The sequence below is a fragment of the Centroberyx affinis genome, unplaced genomic scaffold, assembly GCF_046629955.1.
Source record: "Centroberyx affinis isolate AG114_WGS23_722 - 3 ecotype Tasmania unplaced genomic scaffold, CSIRO-AGI_Caff_v1 ptg004939l_1, whole genome shotgun sequence".
Taxonomy (NCBI): domain Eukaryota; kingdom Metazoa; phylum Chordata; class Actinopteri; order Beryciformes; family Berycidae; genus Centroberyx; species Centroberyx affinis.
The window spans coordinates 39975-57500 of record NW_027282426.1 but is presented as its reverse complement, the minus strand read 5'-3'; the positions used below and the strand labels follow the sequence as shown (position 1 = coordinate 57500).

The 17526-nt window shown below is 46.2% G+C and overlaps 1 protein-coding gene across 1 annotated transcript in view; it reads right to left on the bottom strand.

Annotated features, from left to right (window-relative positions):
- Window positions 1-17526, bottom strand: part of LOC139666335 (GON-4-like protein) — a 62509-nt gene that overhangs the window by 37651 nt on the left and 7332 nt on the right. Inside the window, 8 exon segments of the mRNA XM_071545519.1 lie at window positions 1872-2022; window positions 2299-2494; window positions 2685-2771; window positions 3265-3508; window positions 11072-11157; window positions 11435-11475; window positions 12043-12144; window positions 12655-12883. Coding sequence (XP_071401620.1) covers window positions 1872-2022; window positions 2299-2494; window positions 2685-2771; window positions 3265-3508; window positions 11072-11157; window positions 11435-11475; window positions 12043-12144; window positions 12655-12883 — 1136 coding nt within the window.

The window sequence follows — 17526 nt, the reverse complement described above, 5'->3', positions numbered from 1 at the left end:
CTCAGAGGACGCCGATTGGTCCGCACAGCTGTGGTTCGGCTACAAACGCAGAACTTGAAGCCTGGCGAGATGGATTCTCGCGTGATCGTGATCTCGCTGCGTCACAAGGTAAGGTGACAGCTAGGTTTGAGATTTCCAAGACCTGGTCACCTTAGTATCGACAGAGGTCCCAGAGGAGACGCTCTGACGGGACAGAGGATGGGACAGAGGTCCCAGAGAAGATGCTCTGACGGGACAGAGGATGGGACAGAGGTCCCAGAGAAGATGCTCTGACGGGACAGAGGATGGGACAGAGGTCCCAGAGAAGACGCTCTGACGGGACAGAGGATGGGACAGAGGTCCCAGAGAAGACGCTCTGACAGGACAGAGGTCCCAGAGAAGACGCTCTGACAGGACAGAGGTCCCGGGGTGCAGAGGCACCACTGTGTTAGTGCTGTCAGTCTGGAGTCCTGCCTGGTCGGATTCGTATCATTTCTTGGAGAAGCTCCACTTTGGTTTAACGGTCAGTTGGACTAACCGGCTGCGATGACGCAATTCAAACAGCCGTTAACCGTTAAAGTTAATCGATGTGATACATAACAAACAATAAATCGATCATCGATTTTTGTTGGACATCCCTAATGTATATGTATATATATGTGTACAGTATATATCTATATTAGAGTTAGCGATAATGGACGAGGGACAGAAAAGGCAGAGGTGATGGATGGAGCCGTCCAACATGACAAACATCAAGAAGAAGAAATATGAGAAGCAAGAAACCAGGGGGGTTAGACAGGTTTAGAGGGTTAGACAGGTTTAGACAGGTTAGACAGGTTTAGACGGGTTAGACAGGTTTAGACAGGTTTAGACAGGTTAGACAGGTTAGACAGGTTAGACAGGTTTAGAGGATTAGACAGGTTTAGAGGATTAGACAGGATAGACAGGTTAGACAGGTTGGACAGGTTTAGAGGGTTAGACAGGTTTAGACAGGTTAGACAGGTTAAGAGGTTAGACAGGTTTAGAGGGTTAGACAGGTTTAGACAAGTTAGACAGGTTTAGACAGGTTAGACAGGATAGACAGGTTAGACAGGTTTAGACAGGTTAGACAGGTTAGACGGGTTTAGACAGGTTTAGAGGATTAGACAGGTTTAGAGGATTAGACAGGATAGACAAGTTAGACAGGTTAGACAGGTTTAGAGGGTTAGACAGGTTTAGACAGGTTAGACAGGTTAAGAGGTTAGACAGGTTTAGAGGGTTAGACAGGTTTAGAGGGTTAGACAGGTTTAGACAGGTTAGACAGGTTTAGAGGGTTAGACAGGTTTAGACAGGTTAGACAGGTTTAGACAGGTTAAGAGGGTTAGACAGGTTTAAAGGGTTAGACAGGTTAGACAGGTTTAGAGGGTTAGACAGGTTAGACAGGTTTAGACAGGTTAGACAGGTTTAGAGGGTTAGACAGGTTTAAAGGGTTAGACAAGTTAACCCTAACCCAACCAGACAGGAGGTGGATGTGAAGGCAGGCGGTCCAGTTTAGTCCAGTTTGGTCCCGTTTGGTCCAGTTTAGTCCAGTTGGGTCCAGTTTGGTCCAGTTGGGTCCAGTTGGGTCCAGTTGGGTCCCGTTTGGTCCCATTTGGTCCAGTTTACTCTAGTTTGGTCCAGTTGGGTCCAGTTTGGTCCAGTTGGGTCCAGTTGGGTCCAGTGGGCGGAGCAGTGAGAGAGAGAGAGAGTGCAGCGAGCTGATGGAGCCAAGGGAGGTCGCCACAGTCGAGTCCTGTGGTGTGTGTGTGTGTGTGTGTGGTGTGTGTGTGTGTGTGTGGTGTGTGTGTGTGGTGTGTGTGTGTGTGTGTGTGTGTGTGGGGTGTGTGTGTGTGTGTGTGTGTGTGTGTTAGTACCAGTCCTCTCCACTAGTGTACATGGTCCTGGGGTGGGGTGGGTGCAGGCCGGGGTCCAGGCTGCAGACAGGAAGTAGTTCAGGATAGAGGAAGACCGATCTGGTTGCAAACAGCCAGGCCGTGTCAGCTGGCAGCAGGGGGTAGGCACGACCTACACACACACACACACACACACACACACACACACACACACACACACACAATCACTCTAGTCCTGTAGGAGCCTTAAAGAGTCATTCTGTCTAGAATAGTCTTAAAATCTGCCAGTTCTGAGATAAAGCCGCTTTAGATTGACTGACAGGTCTGATGACCAATCAGCACAGAGAACCAAGGCTGGCTGGTGAGCAGAGTTTTTTACATTTGTATTTATATTCATGGCCAGCTAAACAAATCAGCAGTAAGATGTTTATGGCTTCAGCCTCCTCACTGCTGGTAGCTGCAGACATCCTGGGCAGCCAGCGCCTCGCCACAGGAGGAGAAGGAGGAGAAGGAGGAGGAGAAGGAGTCTCCTCTCTCTCCTCAACCTCCTGAAGGAGATCCATCGCCTCCTGGAGGTTACAGGATCTGAAGCTGCTGCTCAGGAACATCTCCTCCTGATGACTGGAAAACTGCTGCAGCTCCTCCTGGAAGGAGAGGAGAGGAGGAGAGAGGAGGAGAGAGGAGAGGAGAGAAGAGGAGGAGAGGAGAGGAGAGGAGAGGAGAGGAGAGGAGAGGGGAGAGGAGGAGAGGAGAGGAGAGGAGGAGATTTTCCCACATTAGTCCTCTCAGCAGTCTCTGGAGAGTCTCCAACAGATCAGAGTTCCACTGACTGACCAGATATTGTCGGGAGATTCCAGCCTCGAGGTTCAGAGCATCGACACGACGACTGAGCAGGTGAACCTGAGTCAGGAGCTGGACATGCTGAGAGAGAGAGAGAGAGAGGGAGAGAGAGAGAGAGAGAGAGAGAGAGAGAGAGAGAGAGAGAGAGGGAGAGAGACAGAGACAGAGAGAGAGAGAGAGACAGAGAGAGAGAGAGAGAGAGAGAGACAGAGAGAGAGAGAGAGAGAGAGAGAGAGAGAGGAAGAGATTTTAGTTACACCTCTGACCTGTTTAGTGCAATCCATCTCCTAAACCCTGATCAGTATCAGGCTGAAGTGGTTTCTGTGAACCTGATGGCTCCTAACCCCATTTTGCAGCAGCCACTTTCCAAACTGACAAGATGGATGCTGATGTTTAGGGTGGGTGGAGTTGATGTTTAGGGTGGGCGGGGCTGATGTTTAGGGTGGGTGGAGCTGATGTTTAGGGTGGGTGGGGCTGATGTTTAGGGTGGGCGGGGCTGATGTTTAGGGTGGGTGGAGCTGATGTTTAGGGTGGGCGGGGCTGATGTTTAGGGTGGGCGGGGCTTCCTGTCTACCTGTTCCACCTGCTGCTGCAGCTGGAGCTTCTGGCCGCGGTCTAAGCAGAGGGCGGGGCAGATTCGGCCCGGCACCAGGAGCGCGGAGGCGTCGGGTCGCTGACCGGGCGTGTCCTGCGGGGCGGGGTCGTCACGGTGATGACCGGGCGTGTCCTGCGGGGCCTTCCTCTGCCGCAGAGCCTCATACTGCCGTCGCACCGCACGCCGACGCTCCGTTAGCATGCCGGCTAACGGCGCTTCAAAGCTACGGGAAGCAAGTATGGGACAAAAACAGTCAAATACAGAGAGCCTGGTAGACGAGCCGGTACCAAGCGGTCAGTCATGGCACCGACATGGCCGACAGCCGCCACGCCCCGCTCTGCTACCACAGAGAGCGTGTGACCACGGTTCCACAGTGCAGTGTCAGAGAAGAGGTCTGCTCTTGGCTGGGACTCTTCTTCATGTGATTTATGTGAAGCAGCAGCAGAGGAGAGTTTTCTTCCTCCCGACCCAAACGGTCACAGCACCTCTCTGCTGCTCCGTCCCACAGGGAGGACCGGCCATGCAGCGTGTTTATGTGTAAGCATGTGCACACGCATGTGAGTAAGCATGTTCACACGCATGTGAGTAAGTGTGTGCACACGCATGTGAGCGTGTGAACATGCGTCTGAATGCATTTGCGTATCTTTGTGTGTGTGTGAGCTTGTAAATAACTTCTACTAGCTGCGACCAGCAGCTAAGCACACCAGATGTTTGCTTGGCAGACATCCGGGTTCCAGACCACCAGACCCGGTCTTGACCCGGTCTTGATCCGGCCTGTAGCCGTGCGTGTGTGAGCTGCTGGGTACCGGGCGCGGTGCGGCAGCTGGTCCGTTCTTTTTACACTTCTTGTCTATTTTTGCCTTGTGTTTGCATCTGTTAAGCTTGGAAATGAACTATTTTGACTTGCAGGTGTATCTATACAAAATAAAGACACAGAAAATCAATATACTGCTTTCTTTAGTAATTGACAATCACAAAGACAATCGAAAATTTATTTTCTCCACTACTGATGAGTTGATCAACCCTTCCCCCCATATCTGATCTGAACTCCTCGTCATTGATAAATGCAATGAATCTGCAACATTTCTCAGGGACGAGATCACTACTATTCGAGAGAATATTGCGAGCACTGGTCCACACAGCACTGCTCTCTCCCACACGGGGCTCAAAAAACTCATTTTTTAGATATCGATCTGATGCTCAGTAAAGTTCTTTCAGTGAGAGAGCCAACTGTGACTCAAATAAACTTTTTGTTCTGGTCCTCTTAGATCTTAGATCCTTTGATACAACTGACCCTGCGATTTCACTTGATCGGCTCAGAAACTGGGTTGGCCTATGTGGCACAGTCCTGGAGTGGTTTAGGTACTATCTAAGTGATCATGAATATTAAGTAGCACTTTTACCTCTAAGCATATTGGTGTCCCCCAGGGCTCAATTCTTGGGCCGTTACTATTCAATCTGTAGTAAACTGAGACGTTTAATTAACAACCAACATTGGTTTCCACCAGTATCATTATTATTATTATTAGGGGTCCAAGCACGAAGTGCTGGGAACCCTATTGTTTTTGTCAGGATTATTATTCCGCTTCTTCTTCTTCTGCCCTAAAAGTATCTGGATCTCAGAAACCGTAAGAGCTACAGCGACCAAACTTGTCAGATAGGTCCAAAGTCTCAGCCGCTACTCAGGCAACGAAACCCAAGTCAATTGGCCTCATGGTGGCGCTATAACAAGCAACTTTACGTTTTGGCCTATAACTTCTGAACCGTATAGGCCACAATCAAAATTCCACTTTCCCTGGATTCCTTGGTTCATTCTGCATCCATCCATATAGGCCCCGCCCATTTCCGCCTAACTAGATTTTCTGCCATTTTGAATTTTGTCCAAAACTGTTTATTTGGACTGTCCTGCACAAAAGTTATCGAGCAGTTTTTTGATAGTCCATACCGTTTTCATATAATCGACTTCCAAAGTTTGGTCAACTGTCGTGGGTGGGGCCTATTTCACAAAAATCGCCATAACTCAGGAATGCATTGTCCTATGGTAACCAAACTTGGTGCACGTGTGCAGGTATGTACTCTGAGCTAACCCTAACCCATACAAAATATGGTGTTTCCATGGTCTTTTTAAAGTCCTGTACCAAACATTCAACCTCCTGCTGTGTACCCCCTCTATCTCCACAGACGGCCAACTCTCATATGATGTTACATTTTGCCATGTTTGTAAGCCTGCTACAAAAAGGAAGTACTGTAAAACTTTGGGACAGGCGTCTATATGGGACAGGCTCTATATGGGACAGGCGTCTATATGGGACAGGCTCTATATGGGACAGGCGTCTATATGGGACAGGCTCCTATATGGGACAGGCGTCTATATGGGACAGGCGTCTATATGGGACAGGCTCTATATGGGACAGGCCTTTAATTCCTTTCGCACAAAACTCTTGCTCAGCAAAGATGGGAAATACTATCAAATTGTTTATTTAAACCAGTATGAATATTACTTGTATAAAAATTAGGCTATCGAATAACATATCAATTATGAATCAGTAATTTGATCTCAGAGAGAGTGAGAGAGAGAGAGAGAGAGAAAAGCGGTGGTCGAGCGAGCTAGAAAGTGAATGAAGAGAGGGAGCGGTGGTAGCGAGAAAGCCGGTGAATCAGAGAAATAAAACATTATTTTGATTGTTTCACAGCGGTTACGTTAAAGCACAGAGAGCAGAGAGAGAGAGAGAGAGAGAGAGAGAGAGAGCCCCGTATCAAAATACCGGTAGCCTACCTTAGAAAGGATGAAAGTTGAGCATGTGACTTCTGTTGCTCGGTCATGCCGATTTGCTCTATACAATATCAGGAAGATCAGACCCTACCTGTCTGAGCATGCAGCACAACTCCTGGTACAGGCTCTTGTAATATCACGCCTTGACTCCTGCAACTCCTTACTGGCAGGGCTCCCGGCCTGTACTTTCAAACCTCTGCAGATGATCCAGAACGCGGCGGCGCGTCTGGTCTTCAACCAGCCCAAAAGAGCACATGTCACTCCGCTATTCATCTCCCTCCACTGGCTCCCAGTTGCTGCCCGCATCAAGTTCAAGTCCTTGATGCTCGCCTACAAAACAATAACCAAAACGGCTCCGACCTACCTGAACTCCCTCATTCAGGTCTACGCTCCCTCCCTCTCACTACGCTCGGCCATGGAGCGGCACCTGGTGCTGCCACCTCAGCAAGGCCCTAAGTCTCTAGCCAGACTCTTCTCTTCTGTGGTTCCTCCTCTGCCACCTCAGCAAGGCCCTAAGTCTCTAGCCAGACTCTTCTCTTCTGTGGTTCCTCCTCTGCCACCTCAGCAAGGCCCTAAGTCTCTAGCCAGACTCTTCTCTTCTGTGGTTCCCCGGTGGTGGAACGAGTTGCCAAACTCCATTCGATCTGCAGAATCCCTCTCTATCCTTAAGAAAAGGCTAAAGACCCAGCTCTTTAGCGAATACCTCCTTTCATTAAAAAAATAAAAATAAAATTTTTTTTTTTGATGCACTCTATGCATTACCTCATAGCACTGCCTTGTAGCACTCCCTCGTAGCACCTTTGTCCTGTTGGACCAGAACTTAGCTCTATAGCACTTACTCTCGTTGTTCTCTCCTATCTAGAAACTTGCTTGTGTTGTATGCAAATCTCATGTGTAACTCGCTTTGGATAAAAGCGTCTGCCAAATGTGAAATTGTAATTGTAATTGAAAAAAAATCGACGGAGAAATGTCTTGCTGCTGCTTCTCCTGAGTTTTGTTCAGCAAATTTGAAACTGACAGCTTGAATTTCAGGTCGTACTTTTTTTTCTCTGTGCCGCCATGGCGATCAGCAAATGTGACTGACATTTGAGTACAAGTAAAAAATAAATAAACTGCTTCGCAGCGTCAATGGCAACCGGCTTCTAACTGAGACCGGCCTTTATTAGTGAAAACGTGTAGCCACACCCGGCCAGTAAAAGGGACTCAGCGTTTAATTGAAGTTTTACAGTAACAAACATAAAGTAGGCCTATATGAAGACATGGCAGTGTTATTAACAATTTTGCTCTTTATTCAGCCTCGTACAAAAGTCCTCTCATATTTGGTTGGTTAGGTTTAGGCATGAGGAGTGAGATGGATCAGGGTCAGAGCCAATCAGAGGCAGGGGCGGGTCTTCGCAGAATGCGGGTGGGGAAAAAAACACTGCTAATGATCATGTGACTGCTGACTGTTAATTACTGTGACTGAAGTGTTTTTTAAAGTGTGGGTTTATTTTTGACACAGAGAGGGTACTACAGATTTTTTTTTGGCGTACCCCTGACATAACTGCGAGTACCCCTGGGGGTACATGTACCCCACTTTGGCAATAGCCGCTGTAGATCATAGGAACAAAATTCCTTGATTGCTGGATTCCTTGGGCCAAGTCACATCTATCCATATAGGCCACTCCCACTTCAGCCCACAAGGTTTTCCGCCATGTTGAATTTTGTCCAAAACTGTTTTTTCACTTCTTCTCCTACATATTTTGCCAATCTTCACCAGTTTTCGCTCACAGCATGTCTGGACTGTCCTGCACAAAAGTTATCGAGCAGTTTTCTGATAGTCCATACCGTTTTGCTACAACTGGCTTTCAAAATTTGTAGACAAGGCCTAATATACAAAAATTGCCATAAGTCAGGAAGTTGTTGGCCTACCTTAAACAAATCTGGTCCATATGTGCACAGGTCAACTCTGAGGTAGCATGCAACATTTGGTGGTATTGTAACCATAGTTGACCATAGTTAAAATACTCTAAGGCTCTAAATAGCCTATAGCTTGGACAGTCTCATTACTTGGGCCTATTTTTTTGTGCTCCCTCCTCCTCCCTGTGGAGTCAGTAGCCTAATGGTTAATGAATAGGTCTATCATGCAAAAGATCACAGGTTCAAATCCTGTGGGTAACGCTGTCTCCTCACACCGCTAAGCTTGCGATAACTAAGTGTTATGTCTTAAGTTTCTAATTTTTGGACAAATGACCATATGAAAAGATAACTTGACAGAAGTCACGGGCCAACACAAAAGCCTGCATGTCCGAACTTCACAACATGATATTTTTGGTGTGTCTTTCTACCTTCTGTAATGTTTTGTCTGTCTGTCTTATCAAATTGTGCTTGGACCCCTCAATCGCCAAATGCAGCTATATTTATTATCATTATCATTATTATTATTATTATTATTATTATTATTAGTATGCGGACGACACATACGTCCTTGTCATTGGCAACAAAGCCCAGAGAGCGTGTGAGTGTGTCAGCTGTTTAGACTCCCTGTCTCTTAAGGCCAAAACCCATGTGAGGAACTTAGGAGTTGTCTTAGACAAAGAACTCAGTTTTGAAAACCACATTAGCAATGTCTGCAAAACTGCTGATTACCACCTCAGAAATATCTCCAAAGTCCGTGATTTTATCTCCTTTGGTGACACTGAAAACCTTGTTCAGCCTTTGTCTTTACTAGATTGGACGACTGTAACGCACTTCTGTCCGCTGCCCGCAAAAACAAGAACTGATCTCCAGCCAGTTCAAAAAGCTGCTGCCAGACTTCTGACACGCACCAGAACCAGAGACCACACACCTGTTCTTAAATCCCTTCATTGGCTGCCTGTGTCTTTTAGAATTGACTTTAAGATTATTTTATCTATTTTTAAATCTATTCATGGAAATTCTCCCAACTATCTTAATGATATGATTGCTAGATTTGTTCCCTGCAGATCTCTCAGGTCATGTAACTCCAACCTGTCAATGTTCCCCAGAACCCGATCCAAATATGGGACGCAGCTTTCGGCTCTGGGACTGACCTGAAACCTTCGAGCTACTGAAACACTCATACTTTTAAAAGACAAACCCATCTTTTTAACTTGCTTTTAAGTAGGATCTCTCTTCTTTCCTTCTCCTGGGTTCTTATCTCAATTTACATATATTTTACATATATATTTACATATATTTTGGGCAGTGGTGGCCTAAAGGTTAGAGAAGCGAGCTTGTGACCGGAAGGTCGTCGGTTCAATCCCCCGGACCGGCAGGATGAATCTGGGTGGGGAAAGTGAAAAGCAGCGCTGCCCCTCCCTCATCACCACTGAGGAGCCCTTGAGCAAGGCTCTTAACCCCACCCGCTCAGTGGCCCTTAACCCCACCCGCTCAGTGGCCCTTAACCCCACCCGCTCCCGTGGAGCTGCTCAGTGGCAGCAGATCAGACTGTGTTGTTCTGGTCAGCTTCCAGGTGTGAATGTGTGTGAATGTGATCAGGGCGTTCCAGAAAAAGAGAGCATCGCTCTCAGTGAAACTCCCCTTGAATAAATAAAGGTGAAAACCTTCAGCTTAACTTGTCAAAGACTGAGCTCCTTGTCCTCCCAGCCAGTCCCTCTGTACAACAACAGATCAGTATCCAGCTCCAATCAGCTCAGCTCATTCCCACAAAGTCTGCCAGAAACTTGGGTGTCATGATTGATGACCAACTAACCTTCAAGGAGCATGTGGCTTCTGTTGCACGGTCATGTGGATTTGCTCTGTACAACATCAGGAAGATCAGACCCTACCTGTCTGAACATGCAGCTCAACTCCTGGTTCAGGCTCTTGTAATATCAGCCTTGACTCCTGCAGCCCCTGACTGGCAGGGCTCCCGGCATGTAGCTCAAACCTCTGCAGATGATCCAGAACCCGGCTTAAAAGAGCACATGTCACTCTGCTGTTCATCTCCCTCCACTGGCTCCCAGTCGCCCACATCCAGTTCAAGTCCTTGATACTCGCCTACAAAACGGCTGCGACCGACCTGAACCCAAGGAGAGACCGCCTGGTGCTGCACCACAACAAGGCCCTAAGTCTCTATCCAGACTCTTCTTCTGTGGTTCCTCGTCTGCCACCACAACAAGGCCCTAAGTCTCTATCCAGACTCTTCTTCTGTGGTTCCCCGGTGGTGGAACGAGTTACCAAACTCCATTCGATCTGCAGAGTCCCTCTCAATCTTTAAGAAAAGGCTAAAGACCCAGCTCTTTAGAGAACACCTTCTCACCTAATGGACCATGTAACCAAACCAACCAAAGAAAAAAAAAAGTTCTTTATTTGCCTCTATGCACTCTATGCACTGTATGCATTGCCTCGTAGCACCTATGTCCTGTTGGACCAGAACTTAGCTTTATAGCTCTTACTCTCGTTGTTCTCTCCTGACTAGAACCTTGCTTGTGTTGTATGAAAATAATAATAATAATAATAATAATAATAATAATAATAATAATTGGATAAAAGCGTCTGCCAAATGGGAAATTGTAAATTTCAAATTGTAAATTGTAAATTGTGAAAAAAAAAAAATACATATATATCTTTTATCCATTTGTTGGTCTTCATTTTGTGTAATAATTTGCTGCAATTTTCTCTTGTTTATTTTATTTATGTATCTCTTTTTACCCGCCATGTACGTTGGCTTTTGGTTTTATCTTGTGTAGTAATCTGTGGCAATTTTCCGCTTAGAATGTGTGAAGCACATTGCGCTGCATTCTGTGTATGAAATGTGCTATATAAATAAATGATTGATTGGTTGGTTGATTTTCAAAGCACCAAGCTGGTCGCTTATCACAAATTAGCTTATCACAAAGTGCTTGTTTCATAAATGTTGTGTAACAGAACATACACATACATGCACAGGCAGGCATTCACATTAAAATCAGATTACAATTTCTCTGTTTTTTTACCTAATATTGTAATTGTAATAGTGGATACAGTGTGTGTGTGTGTGTGTGTGTGTGTGTGTGTGTGTGTGTGTGTTACCGTAAAGCCTGTGGGACATTGAATTTGGGTACAGTCTGTGATGGCGCCTCCTCCTCCTGCGCCCCGACCTCCAGCTCCTCCTGTAACTGAAGAGTTAACAGACTGCGTCACCCTGCTGCTGTCCGATGGCTGATCTCTGCTGACTGACTGACGACTTTAGAGCCAATAAGGCTGCAGCCACAGCTGGACATAGAGCAACGCCTAACTCACCTAACATCACCTGATGATGTCTGAGAACAAAGGATTAAGTGTCAGCTTTGTTCGACCTTCACTTTCTTTCTCACTTTGATAGAACAGAGTAGCCGACTTGTGTCAAGCTTGTGCAGTGCAGTAAAAACTCAAAGATGGTGCGATGCAACTCACTGTATCAAAGAGCTCCTCCAGCAACTCGTTGACTTCCTTCTCTGAAAGAGAGGACGGACATTCACAATCTCAACAAATCTTAATGCCAAGAAGCCTCAGCAGCTCTCACTGTGTGCTCAGGTTAGGTTAGGTTAGGTTAGGTTAGGGCAGGTTAGGGTTAGGTTAGGTTAGGGCAGGTTGGGGTTAGGTTAGGTTAGGTTAGGGTTAGACCCAAGCTGCCACAGCGCCTCCTGCAGGAAACCTAAGGGAACACGCTCACTGGCCTTTTCCAAATCCACAAAACACATGTGGGTTAGGGTTAGCAAATTCCCATTCCCATGTCATTCTAACCCTAACCCCCACAGAGGGAAGAGACAGAAGGAGGAGACAGACAGAGGAGACAGAAGGAGGAGACAGAGGAGACAGAGGGAGGAGACAGACGGAGGAGACAGAGGGAGGAGACAGACGGAGGAAACAGAGGGAGGAGACAGAGGGAGGAGACAGGCGGAGGAGACAGAGGGAGGAGACAGGCGGAGGAGACAGAGGGAGGAGACAGAGGGAGGAAACAGAGGGAGGAGACAGACAGAGGAGACAGGCGGAGGGAGGAGACAGAGGAAGTTAAGGCCTACTGGTGATTCGGACGGCCCGGTCCGTCCTGTAGTCTTCCAGGTCGGGTTCATCAAGGTCGTCCAGGAAGTTGTACTCCGGGTCGTCCTCGTCGTCTCCGTCCTCTGAGAACAAACAGACAGATGCTCAACTGGAACAGCTGGAATGAGAGCAGCAGGCTTCAAAACAAAGAGGTCAAAGCTAGAGGTCAAAGCTAGAGGTCAAAAGTCCCACATCAAGGATGAAGGTTTCCTGATTCTAGATAAAACATTTCCTGCACTACAACCAGTTTAACAGTTTACTTTGCTGGGAGAAGAAGACAGTGAACTAAATGTTAATTTGAGGTGAGCAAGATGTTCTCTTTATTGTCATATTGTGCTGTTGGGTAATCAATCGAGAAACAAACCAAACCACATGATTATGTGCTACACCCAACCCCAACCAACCCAAACCAAACCACATGATTATGGGCTACACCCAACCCCAACCCTTACCATGCTACACCCCACCAAGTCCAGTCCAGTCAGTCAGTCAGTCAGTCTCAAAGGACTGGGAGCAAGACCTCGATCTAGCTAATCAACAATCAATCACAAAACAAAATGAACCGATCCAGTCTGCAGCCTGTGACCTCTGACCTTCGCTGTCGGGGGCCATGAGGCCCTGCAGCCACCGGCTCCAGTGTCGGTCCTCCTCCAGCAGGACGCCGCTCTCATCGTACATGTCAGCTGTGATGTCAGGGGCCAGTAGCTCCGCCTCCAGCTGGCCCAGAGGAACGTCGACCAGCGGACGCTTGGAGCGCGTGCGGTACGCCAGACCGCTGGCATCTTCATCATCTTCATCATCATCACCTTCTGTATTCAGGGGCTGTCAGAGACAGAAAGGCAATTAATAATCCATGAATCATAATCAGACTGATAGTCCAGTAGTCAGACTGACAACCAGGCTAACAGCCAGGCTAACAGCCAGGCTAACAGACAGGCTAACAGACAGGCTAACAGACAGAAATCACTGCGGCGCTGCGAATATATGATGTGCATCATGTGACACGCCTAAACATCGTCCAAATTCCGCCAAGTGCGAGCACAACTCGATCAAAAAATCCTCCTTAGGTGCACGGCCAAAGATTAATTGAAGAAGAAAGGAAAGCCAGCACTCATAATGTCCTTTTGTCTTTTTAATTAAATGGGCAGCTATAGAGCGCAAACGAAGGACGTGTTTCAGCAATAAGCCATCATCAGCGTTGTGTTGCTCAAAGCGGAAGTGACACTTAAATACATATATGCATACAGTTCAATTAATTATTCCATCAATATGAAAAATACATTATCAAAAAGTCACTGTCAAAGAGAAATCAACGTACCAGCTTCCCCGACTCAGTACGGATTGATACCAGGAATACACAATCCACAGCATAAACATAACACTTAGGAAAAATAAGAATCAAGTAAAATATAATATACAAATAGAAAAATAGAAAATCCAGCTAAATGTCTCTGCACATATATCTCATACATTTTTATCATTTCACAATATAGATCCTCTACACAGAAAATGGAAATGAAGGGAGGCTAAATATTCCCTTGTACAGGCAGAAGATATTAGCCTTATGAAACTAAACAACTGCACAAACTAAAACATGCAGTCAGCTGCAGCAGCCTGGGCTCTCCTCAAAGTTAGGAGTAGAGCCACTGATTAACAGCCACCCTCCACATTTTCAAATACATATGAGCCCGACAACAAAGTAGAAGGACCGAAATGAGTGCAGCGCATATCAATACACCAACAAGAAAAAACTTTGTATATGTATTCAAAAAAATGTATGCAAGTTCAGACAATTTCAGAGAAAACACCCTAATAATAGTTCTTCGTTCAGACCTTTTGGGTGTTCAGTTTGTAAAGTATGTATCCAAAATGCCTCTCTCTGCAGAAGTGTCTTATCTCTATCACTCCCTCTTTTCAAAGGTCTGACTTCTTCTGTACCTTGGAACCTCAAGGAACCTCAAGGAACCACAAGGAACCTCAAGGAACCTCAAGGAACACACGTCATGGCCCGCTGAATTAAAGCGTCTCGCTACTGAGGACTTGTCATCCCTATTCCTAATGCAACTTTTATGTTCAGATATCCGGGTTTTCAGTTCTCTTTTAGTTTTACCAACACAGCACATTTCTGAGCAACACAACGCTGATGATGGCTTATTGCTGAATCTATAGCTGCCCATTTAATTAAAAAGACAAAAGGACATCATGAGTGCTGGCTTTCTTTTCTTCTACACCTAAACATCAACAGGTCAGATCTGTAAACAACTGTAAACATCAACAGGTCAGATCTGTAAACAACTGTAAACATCAACGGGTCAGATATGTAAACAACAACAGATCAGATCTGTAAACATCAACAGGTCAGATCTGTAAACAAAAACAGGTCAGATCTGTAAACAACAACAGGTCAGATCTGTAAACAACAACAGATCAGATCTGTCCTGTTTTGATCTTTAGTAGAAGTAACTTTGCTCTTCCTGATCAGAAGATAATTTCCATGTTTCACTACAGCGATGGCAAACAAGCCTCAATTGTTTTATTGTTAGTAAAATGCAGTTTTAGAACTTAAAAATTGTATAGAACAGAATTGTATAACATTGGTTTGTATCTACAATGGAATCATTTGAATGTACATTTACAATGAATAGTGCTCTTTCAATGCAATGGACAGTGACCTGCTCACACTAACCCAACATAAAATCTATTTTGCTTTGGAATATTAGCCACTGAATTACATCTAGAATAGCACGATGCACTCTTTTAAAACAGACACAACAACAGACACAACAACAGACACAACAACAGACACAGCCAGTCCGGCCTGGACAGTAAGACAGAAATGCCAATCGGTGGTAAAAGAATAGGTAGGACGCACAGAAACTTAGGAGCCGTTTAATTTAATTATATTAATATTAATAATAATAATACATAGAGCAGAACTTTGCCTTCATGTATAGCATTGGGGAGTGACAGACAAGCATAAGCTGATGAGGTACGGTACAGTTCATTCTTCCATTAAATTTGCAGCGGTGTGAGCTGCAGCGTCAGGTTGGAGTCAGGTCACCGCTGCTGCTGTGAGAGTTTGAATAAAAACAACAGGAGCGGGGCGCCCTGGTGGCTCACGGAGTAGGGCGCGTACCATTTGGCTCAGGCCTTCCCGCAGCGACCCAGGTTCGAATCCGACCCGTGGTCCTTTGCTGCATGTCCTCCCCTCGCTCTCCCTCCCATACCTTCCTGTCTCTCTCTCACTATATCTCTCAAATAAAGCATAAAATGCCAAAAAAAAACAACAGGAGCGTCTGGTGAGACACAAATGACTCTAGAGGGGATTTCCAACAGCGGCAGCACAGGAGGAAACCGGGCCAAGTACGGGAAGGGCGGCGTCCTGCAGGTACCAGACAAACTGACACCTCCAGGTTCGAGTTCTGGGTGACGCTGACCTGGAGGTATCACACAGACAAACTGATAATTACTTCCTCACAGGACGGAAGACGGACCAGGCTAGAGTCGGAGGAGAAAGTGACGGCTGAGCCACGCTGAGCCTACCGAAGAGCCGGTAAGCGATAACTCCAAGCAAGTCTGAAAATTGTATTCCTGTTTTAATAAACACTTTGCTGCTGGAGGTGCAGACGACATCGTGGTTCCTCTGAAACACGTCGAGTTGCCGGACGCTTCTTTTCACCTGACAGCGAGGAGTTTTTCCGGAAGAGTGTAACGCGCTCGGAGGTTCCCCCAGATTCCAAACTGGAGTCTTACCTCACGTCACTTTTAGACCGGAATACCGGGACATACCGCACTCCTCCAGTTAGTGCAGACAGGGAAACACTGCCTGTCTGACCAACAATGCCTATTGAAACTCAACTCAGTCAGATCCCGGGGATAATTGTGTATTTACCAATAAAATGGTAAATACAAATAGGAAAGTAGAATTTACAGTAGCCGAGCTCCGTATGGTACTTTTGTATCTGGGTCCGTTTTGTTATTTCTCACTTAAAAGTACTTGGATACTCAATGAATTGTAATTACGATTGTGAAACTCAGAAGTACAAGCTTATGAGAAGCACCTGAAGGCAGCACGACTCTTCCACAGCCAAATGACCCGTTCAGCTGGACTGTTAAAGCCCTTGTGTGTACGATTTGAAAATTGTTGATTTTGGCGACTTCTAGTTTTAGTGCCAAAAAAAGACACTGTCGCAAACGTCTTTGCAACCTCTTTGCGGCGTTTGTGACCCGCTTCATACAGCCACAACTTGAGCTTGAACAGCCTATCCAACACTTACTATTCTGATGCTAAGAGCTGCAGCTAATGGAAAATCCTACCGCTAACAAACTAGACTAAACACAAATCAAGTAACGAGTATGGCGTTGTATTAAATGTGGCGATTACGGCCGATGGAGCTGACAGAAGGCAGGACACATGAACCGGACACATGAACCGGACACATGAACCGGACACATGAACCGGACACAGGACGTCGGAACCAGACGGCAAATGCGAACTAAATGACGTGATTACAACCCACACACACTGGACAGGAGGAACGCCATGGTCTGCTGACAAATGTAAGTGGCTGTGATAGTTTCTTTCCCTTCTGCAGCCCAACTCTCTGTGTGCAGCCGACTACATACCAATAAGTGAAGCTAATTTCCTTAGTATCTGTACAGGTAGCTGACTACACAAATAAACTAACGTTATGCCATTACACATAACCGCAGATATAAACCACACGGGTCCTAAAAAATAGTTAAACGCTTCGGTAATTCGGTTAAAAACAATTTGATACCCTTATTGGTATTTCACTTACATGTGCAGGAGAAAGAAAGCAGCTCTGTGTCGGTCTGAAACCTCCTCAGCTCCCGTCTAGCTCTCCGGTGAGTAAACGCCCGGCCGGTTAACGGTCTGACCTCTGACCCTGTGCTTTGTCGCGCTCATTCGTGGCTCTTTTAGTCTCTTATAGAACCAGTGCTGGGTGCCGATGGGTCCGTCGGGCTCCCGGAGCTCCGGGTCTCGCGCTGCCCTCCCTCTCCCTCTTAGCTGTTTTAGCCTCCTCTGTTATAGGCTTCTTGTTTTGTTTTGTTGCAGAGGGTCTACCATGTTACTATCTGCCATACTGATTAGCTTCATGCTATTCAATCTAAGCAACTAGTCTGAATTCAAACTGCGTCTGTTTTCTTCCTGGTTTGGTTTGGCTTTCTGTCCTAAGTCAGTACGGCACTTGGCTCCAGGTTGTACCCGCAGACTCAGAGACTGAGAGCAACAGAGACTAAACCAATTTTCTCCACGATGGTCTCATTTTTCTACTGACAAACTTATGGTATCAAAATTAATTGCAGGATGATAAAATCTGATATATGATCTATTTATTGTTTATGTATCACGTCGATTAACCTTAACGGTTGACGACTGTTTGAATTGCGTAATCGCAGCGCAAATGGCCATTAAACAAAAGTGGAGAGCAACTCGCAAG